This window comes from Nematolebias whitei, chromosome 16 (genome assembly GCF_014905685.2).
Source record: "Nematolebias whitei isolate Nwh7 chromosome 16, NemWhi1, whole genome shotgun sequence".
Classification (NCBI taxonomy): domain Eukaryota; kingdom Metazoa; phylum Chordata; class Actinopteri; order Cyprinodontiformes; family Rivulidae; genus Nematolebias; species Nematolebias whitei.
This window is the reverse complement of record NC_056513.1, coordinates 28,195,609-28,204,779: the sequence shown is the minus strand read 5'-3', so window position 1 is coordinate 28,204,779 and position 9,171 is coordinate 28,195,609. Positions and strand designations below refer to the sequence as shown.

Here is a 9,171-nt window from a genome sequence, read left to right as displayed (position 1 = left end):
GCTGCAGCAGGAAGTTTATCCTGCAGCTGTAAGGGCTGCACAAAGGTGCAGGAGGAAGCTTCTTCTGCAGCTCTGGGCTGCACGAATGTGCTAAATAATTTAAAATAATAAATTATTTTAAATAAAAATCCCATGCCGATCATGTGGCTCATCCATTAATCAGCCAATTGTGTTCATGTCCAATCTTATTTTGAAGAACCGCGATACAGCGAGTCCATGATAAACGAATCGCGAACCTCAAGGGACTACTGTAAAACTAACTTTTACAGCTTAATAATAGTTTTGGTTTTCCTGTGACTTATTTGCAGTATGATAAATCGTAGGAGTATAAATACATGCTCCCAATGTTTTGTTGTTTTTCATTTTTGTAAATAATAAATTACTTTTTGGTCATTTTTGTGTGTGTGTCTTGAGTTCCTATGATGTCATTAACTAGTCGATGTAGACTATTATCATGTTAATGTTGACTTTTAAAAACAGAACATTACTGGAATACTGAAAAATGCTAAAAATGTAGGTATCAGATATTAGCTGGAAGAATCAAAGAGACCATGGTGTATCTCAAATGACATAACAGTATCATTTAAAAAAAAGTACGGTTTTATAAAATACATGTTCAGGAAAAAAAAAGGTTTTGTAGTCCACAGAAATGTTACTTAAATCAGCTCATATTTCCTCCATAATGTTGTCTTAGTGTTTTACAATATTTTAAATCACAGAATCTCCAATTTTTTAAACATTACATTTATTGCTAGACTGTTGGTCACAAATATAAAAGAAAAATCTTTCATTTTGGCGTTGCGTTGGATAATTTAAACATAAATCAATATTACATGTGTTTATAGTTAGCTCACTGGTTAAACAAAAAAATAGGGATCCACTTTGTTGTGTCATGGCCTCTTTCAGGCTCCTGTAGTTTGTAAAGAAGCTTCAATTATCTTTGATTTTATTATTTCATCTGAAGTCAACACAAAATCAAGAATGGTGGATATATTTTTAAATCACCAGATCATCATCAAATGTTGATGATGACAAAGGTATAGCTGTTTTAGGTCAATCTTAAAAATAAGGTTATATGAGATATCGCAACATTTTGGGTAATTTGGTAGTGCCTAATGTACATGTTGGGGATGACTCAGCTACATAACGTTAACTCTAAATCTGTAAAATTCACAGATTGTCACTTTTGGGTTTTCTACAGTCAGATGGCTGTGATAACCATCTTAAATCATGTTGATTTTGAAAGTTCATGGTTGTAATGTGCATCCAATAATTATTGTGTTTAAGTTTAATTAAAATATGTTAATTGATTCATGAAATATGCCAACATCATATACAAATAAAAATATGGATGAAAGTTTGGAATTCAATGTAAGGTTGGAAAAAAAAACCTGTTTATTCTGTTAATGGACTATTATAAAATCATCAATCTATTCATTCATTCATTATCGTCACCTGCTTCTTCCTTTCTGGGTCACAGGGGTCACCATGTCCAGCAGTCAGGGTGCAAGAGACGGGTTACCCTGAACATGTCTCGAGTCCATCACAGGGACATAAAGAGATGAACAAGACAACCATTCACTCTATCACTCTCACCTAGGGACAATTTAGAGTTACCAGTCAGCCTAACATGTATGTTTTCGTCTGTGGGAGGAAACCAGAGTACCTGGAGAAAACCCACTCACGTACAGAGAGAACATCTAAACTCCACTCAGAAAGGTCTCTGGCCGGGATTCGATCCAGCAACCTTCTCATGGAGAGGCAACAGCTCTACCAACCATGTCACCGTGCCACCCTATCAAGCTCAGTTTAAAAAAGCAAAAACTTGAAATTGAAATATTTGGCGTTTCTGCAGGGAAAAAAACTTCTAGCACGAATAATGAATTCTTTGTAATTTTGTTTGTTAATGACTAACAGAGCACTTTGCTCTCAGACTGCAGGCTTACTCGCAGTCCCTAGAGTTTCCAAAAACAGAATAGGAGGAAGATATTTCAGTTTTCAGGCTCCTCTCTTGTGGAACCAACTTCCAGTTTCTGTCCATGAGGCTGACACATTGTCCAGTTTTAAAACTGGACTTAAGACTTTCCTTCTTGATAAATCCTATAATTAAGGTTGGTTTGTTATGATGCCATAGGCTTAGACTAATAGAAGACAAACTGACCTAATTTCTTAAAATTAATTGTTACAATTGAATAGTTTTCATTTGATACTATTTCTAACTTAATATGTGATTCTTGACCTGCCATTGTGTATCTGTTCCTCCTTCCTGTTCCTCTCAAACCCAGCCAGTCGAAGCAGATAGTCACTTGACCTGAGCCTGGTTCTGCTAAAGGTTTCTTCCTCATGAGGGAGGATTTCCTTTCCACTGTCGCCTTCATGCTTGCACAAGATGAAAGTTCTGTGATGGAGATGAATTCAAAGCAGTCTGCTTAGTGTATTTCTTAGTTCATATCTTAGACCTCATTACTGTTTTTCTTTACAATTTATACTTTTGTTGGATGTAACTGGGACCCTGTGTACACAATTTCGTTCCACCTCATGTAGCACATGTGATGAGAATGACATTAAAGAACTTTGACTTGACTTGATCACCTTTCCCACCCATATTTTGATGCCGTCGGTCCGAGGAGTCGAACCAGCGACTTTCCGGTCACAGGCCCATCTTCTCTAGCCTCTGCACCACCACTCCACTGACTAATCCCTACTAAATATGCATTTTAAGGTAAGCAACCTTCAGCAGAAATCATTACTTAAGGTGAAATAACATTCAACTCTTTAGGACTACACTGTTAATCCAATCAGCTCTACAAGGGATTAGCACCTGCCAATTATAAACTGTGTAACTCAATAAAGATTAGTGTTTGTTAATTCAGGAATTCATAAAGTCTGGAGAGTAAAAGTGTAGAGAATGATGGTCACTTGTTCAAATGAGATGGGGGGAGACTAAAATGGAAAAAGACAGAAAAAATATTGCAGACATAAAAAGGCTCGGTCAGAAAGGTATAAACTGACAGATGGACAGAGAGAAATCAAGAGTGATTTCCTCCGGTGTCACAGAGGAACGAGCAATCAGAGCTCGTGTCACCTTCTGCCTAACCTCGCTCCTCCCAAATCCCTGTGGAATGAGCAGGTATTGAATGAAGCCTTGAACTCACAGGTCTTCAATCCTCACTCCCAAACCTCTCTACTCTCCCCAATCATCGATTGTTGTCCAGAATCTTAAATAGCCACACCATCACAGGCACCCTGGGGATCTTAAGAGGCCTGGTTGGGAAATGGTGGGCGGGGGATAAGCTATGATGTGATCTGAGCCAAACATTGAGAAACTGGAAAAAGGCCAATGGGAAAAGACTGGAGAGAAAATGAGGTGCTGCTGGTCAGGGTGACCTACCTGCCCTCGTTGACCAACTCAATGAAGGCCAGGCCTGCATTCTTCTGGATGGAGTTCTGCCATTCCTGCAAAACAATGCAAACATGACAAGTCCGTTAACAACAAAAACAACAACAACAACAACAAAAACAACAACAACAACAACAACAACAACAACAACAAAGTGTTGCGTGTTGTCATCATTTCCTATTTCTATACAATGACAAAATTAGTTGTCTGCATTTAACTCATCACACATGAGATACAGCTATGAACATGCAGTTAGGGATTGGGTGTCTTGCTCAAGGACACCACAACATGTGGGAATGGCTGGGAGTTGAATCTGTGGCTTTCTGGTCCTAAGTCAGCTGCCCTATCTCTACACCATCTCAGCTCCTGGCATTACTTGTGATACTTTAAATTGGAGTCCAAAAATTTTTTGAAATTTGGCTCATTTAAAAAGCCACAAGGAACAAAGCATCCCAACTACTACATCATGGAAAAGTGCTTAATTCAAGAGGTGGCACCAGAGTAAAAAAAAAAAAAAAAAAGAACAATTGATCCATTCTGAGTAAATTCACTGTGAAAGAAAAGAAAAACTTCTCTTCTTAAACAGAGCTGCACAAGAACAAATTATTGCCGTTGCATTGTCATTGTACACAAATATCACAAAGAACTGCAATAAAACGGAAGCACAAACTGGCGGTGTGGACGTTTTTTAAAGTGTTGGAAACTTATCGCCGACCTGCTATTTGCGATGACTGCTCAGCGTCAGTGACGCAAGGAGGAGTGAAAACAAAGTCCTAAAACACTTCGAATCTAAGTAACCATCTCAAGAACTGTTGGACAGAGTAAATGTCATGAATAAATTTGACATTAAACATAATCCAAGTTGAAGTGTTACATCATTTTCAGCCCCTTTTTGGCATCTGCATTTGGCAGCAGGCCATATTGACAAAGACCATGCAGAATAATGTAGTAGTTCAATTCCACAGCAGAGAAAGCTATATAGTCTCTGTAAATAGTTTTAAGGGAAAAATATCGGTATTGGTATTGGTTACCGGCCAAATAAGTTTTAACATATTGGCATATTGGATATTGGTAAAAAATCTAATATTGTGCATCCCTGTCACAGAGAGTCCGTCTTGTTATTTATGTTTTGAACATGTTTAAAAAATGTGTGCGCCCAATTGTTTCTGAAAATACTTGAGTCATCTTCATCTCCAGGGCACCAGAGCTGAACTCTGACACTGCACAGGAGCTCCACTATAACAGAAAACCTTCAAACCAAAAAGCCCCACCAGTTACAAATAACAACATTATAGGTTTATCCAAACTGATACTGTCATTGTAACATTTAGCATTAATATAGCAGTTGTGTGTTTTCTTAATACCTTGCACACTTTATCTTTAACATAAATCTCAAAAAGCTTTATTTAAATATCGGATGAGGAATTCATAGATTAAAAATAAATACATCTATAAACAAAATAAAGCATCAGCTGTTTCAGTTAGAAAAGACTACAAAAACCATTTAGCAGAAATGAAAGGTGTGTGTCAAGAATGCATTTATCACAAGTAAAAACACAAATGTCCTCCTCTCTGACTAACGTTATGGTTCAAGGTGTCAGTCTAAACAAAGCTGAGTGCGACTTCACATCCTCAACTCGGAAATCAGGGAAACTCAGCGGTCATCGTCTCTCTCGCGTTCAATATTTCAACACGTTCAATACAAGCGTCAAAAGAATAATAAAGCAACATGGTCATGGGATTTGTCTGAACATCAAAGAGCTTCCCCCCACCTCTTCCTCTCAAGGGAAATTTAGAAATATGTCAAGAAAAAAAAAAACTTCTTGAAGACCTAAACTACTAAAGAGCTCCTTTAAATTAATCACAGCTTAAAGATGGTAGGTTTGTTTTGAAAATCTTATTAAAAACTTGATATATTCATTTTATTTTTTAATAAAGGGTTATAGAACTTTGTTTAGGAGCAAAACATGAGCCAAAGCACAGTGAAAGGCAAATATACAAGACTTTTCTCCTACTGAGCTGTCATAATTCCTTGAGCTGATAGAGGAAACCGTGTGTTTATGTAGAGACTTGCTTTTCAGTAAACCTCGAGATCCCAGAGGGAGCAGGATATCAGCGCTACAAGGAGGAAGGAAAGATCCGTTTACAAGACTTTCTAATGCTCATCCAAACATAGCTGTCCATGTGTGACACATTTAGAAACCGTATAGCTTTTTCCCTCTTCAGCACAACGAGCACATACCCATCAAAACCAATCACGCACCCAAAGCCGCTGCGACCGTTCTTCTAAAAATGTCTGCGCACCATCACCCTGTAGTCAACTGCACGTCCCATAGAAAACATTACACTTCATAACTGCTTTTTGTCCTGCGAGGCCATATTGGCATTGATCGGGTTTACAATACATTATAAAGAGAGCAGAGAGAATTTTTTTAATAAGTCCGGGCTTTGGGAGAGACGGGGGACGCAGTGCAGCGCTCTGGCTTTGTGGCTGAAGCCTGCTTTGGACAAAGTGGGTGAGAACAGCCTTGGGACTTTAGCTGAATCACGGTGTGTAGTTAAGGGACATTAACCATGAGTGTAAAGCCCGTAGCTAGGCCTGTCACGATAACAAATTTTACTGGGCGATTAATCGTCTCAGAAATTATTGCGATAAACGATAATATTGTTTGAAATTAGACAATAATTGTTAATTACTGTCAAATTTAAGAAGAAACGTTTAATTTGTTTTGCGTGTAGTACCTTTTTTCAACCACTGGATGGCAGTATAAGACTGAACCAAAGGATGGATAGTGAGGGAGGGAGCGAGCAGCGTGTCTAAGAAAAATAGGAAGGAGGCCCCTTGACATGACATGGGCCGTCTCTCTTCGATTCTCAAAATGGCGGATGCTCGGTGTGGTTTGAGCTCTTTAGCATAGCATTTCTCATACAAAGCTTTTAATAAAAAAAAAATTTTTTTAAATCAGTAAACAAGTTTTCAGCTTCTTTTTGCAAGAAAAACAACTTTTTACACAAAGGCACAGGTTTCAACCATGAATTTTGGAGCTTCAACAAGACGGCCTGTTGGCTTAGCTCGTAGCTTAGCTTCTCAGCTTAGCTGCTTTTAATGATCCAAAAATGCAATTTTGGACGGTTAAACCAGATTTTAAAGAGAAAGGGAGGGGTCAGTGAAGAGCACCGGAGTTGAGCCTTTTGTCATCCAGTATCTTCAGTAGAAAGAGACGCAAAAAACGATAAAGCCGATAAATGAAAATAAGGTTGATAATTTTCATTTATCATGCGATCAATTGATTTATTGTTTATTGCGACAGGCCTACCCGTTGCCATATGCATATTCTACACCAAACACAGATTGTGGGAGCTGAATTTCAAACGCCACAGGAAATGAGGCAGTAAAAAAAAAAAAAAAAAAGGTCACAAGCTGTGGAGATAGGGGGAAATATCAATTACATAAATTTTCATTTTAGTATTTCAGTTAAAAATCGCATCTAAAGTAAAAAAAAAAAACCAGTAGTATTAAAAAAATAAATAAAGGCCAGTGGCATTTTGTTGCCGCAGACAAAGGTGATGGCAAGACTGATGGTGTCATTACGGGCTAAAGAACGACTGTAGTTGAATTTTAAAAAAGCAACGACCCTGATCAGAGGAACATCTCCCAGTGACAAAAAGGAAACGGGGACAGGTCGGTGATAGAATATTGGATTTTTGGCTGCCCTGGTCAGTGATGTTGCAGCTTTTATGGCTGCGATAGGGGCCATGACCACAGCACTCCTGATGAGAGGATACAAGCAGCCATTTGGGACCTTTAACCTTTAACCTGACCTTCTAACTGCAAATATGACAACAGAATGTGTTTTTTTCCCCCCTTGATCCACACTGAAAACTAGTCGACAGAGAAAATGTCCAGATGTTTTCCATATCTACTGAGGGTTAAAATTTGTTTTCCCTTTCCATGCGTGTGACCGTGAGCGCGAATAAAAGCTCGACTATTCGTGGAAATGCCCGTTTAAATCTGAAGTCGATACGACAGCTCTGTTTGGTCTGTGTTCCATGATGATGGCATTGAGTCTAAACACACATGCCATGCACTTCCGTCATTACAGCTGATTATCCATAATCAACATCTAAATATACCACCGGCCATGGTGAGAAAACGCAGAGCTCCTGAGCAAAATTGCCTTTCAAACATCAGGCTCCCCACAACACAAGGAAAACATTTTCCAACACTGAACGAAGACAAGTCCCAGCTCTCCAAAAAATATTCAAAAAGTCAGCTCTGCTTTTTGGTGGCATCACTCATAATCACAAGTATTTGTTGATTTGAAAGGCAGAGGGAGCACGACTTTACATGGAATGACAAAAGCATCAATTCTAAAGTCAAACATGGCGGTGCAGCAGAGGCAGGATGAAGAGCTACTTTGTTTCCCCCTTCAACTTGAACATTTCTGAACTCTATAAATATACTGTAGACCTTTACTGCAATAAGGACCAAACATAAGCCTGCTGGAACACTTTGAAAACGAGTGATCACCTACACATTTAATGTTTTAATGTTAATTATCACCAAAAAAAAAAAAAAAAACATAATAAGCAACAGTTTTCTCTGGCTCTGTAAGTTCATAGGATTTAATATGAATTGAAAAAAATCTAAACCTACAAGGACAATACTTACATAATTAATACAAGTTTAAGTAAAACAGAAGCCAGTTGTGTACGAACACGAGTATCTCTTCTCAACACATGTACGTGTTCATGTGACAGCGGCTTAAAGAGAAACAGGCTGTCGTGTTGGTGTTTGCATGATCAAATTCACAACTGAAGGAATATTTACTGATGTGCAAATATTTATACAGCCGGTTCTCCGAGAGCTTCATGGACTCACACTGTCAAGACTAAACTAACACAGAGTGAGAGGACTGGACCAACAGTATCCACACCCCAAACGCACGCAAAACCAAAACACTGGTAAAAACTGTTTGACGTAAAGTGGTTTAAAGCAGCGCACGTGAATATACCGGTAGACTGAACATTTTCTACTCCTGCAGTATTTTGGTGTCTCTTTACATTTAATGGGAGTTGATGTAATGGTTGTAATGGTGCAAGAACAATACTAATTAAAAACCAATTGCATTCATTACTTTTTTTGTTTGTTTGAGTTCTGAACTAAAAAAATTCTAATGAATAAAAACAAGATTTATAAAAGTTAAAAAATAAAACAAACAAATCAGCTTTCTAAGCACAATCATCTCATAACATTGCTCTAAACACAATAGTAAAATACAAGTAACACTGCATTAGTGCAGGCAGGAAAACTACATTAATACAAATATGACATAACTATTATTAAAAAAACAACATATTTCAAAGCATTTTGTTTTTTTTTTAAGATTTTCATAGAACATAAATCAAAGAAATACCTTTAACCCTGAATACCGTAATTTCCAGACTATTGAGCGCACCGAATATAAGCCAAGCCCACAAAAAATACAGATATATATATATATATATATATAGGCTGGTGAAGATTCTCAATCATACAGGATATGATAAATTCAAAAATGTTCAATACAAAAACAACTAGACTTTATTTGTAACAGAAGATGTTTCGCTCCTCATCCGAGGAGCTACATATACAATATATATATATATAATATAATATATATATAATATAATATAATATATATATAATATAATATAATATATATATAATATAATATAATATATATATATATATATTATAATATATATATATAATATAATATAATATATAA

The 9,171-nt window shown here is 37.2% G+C and overlaps 1 protein-coding gene across 1 annotated transcript in view; it reads right to left on the bottom strand.

The window, feature by feature from the left end:
• Positions 1-9,171, bottom strand: part of lrba (LPS responsive beige-like anchor protein) — a 312,704-nt gene that overhangs the window by 184,061 nt on the left and 119,472 nt on the right. Inside the window, exon 34 of the mRNA XM_037689844.1 lies at positions 3,392-3,456. Coding sequence (XP_037545772.1) covers positions 3,392-3,456 — 65 coding nt within the window. The remainder of the gene's footprint in view (positions 1-3,391; positions 3,457-9,171) is intronic.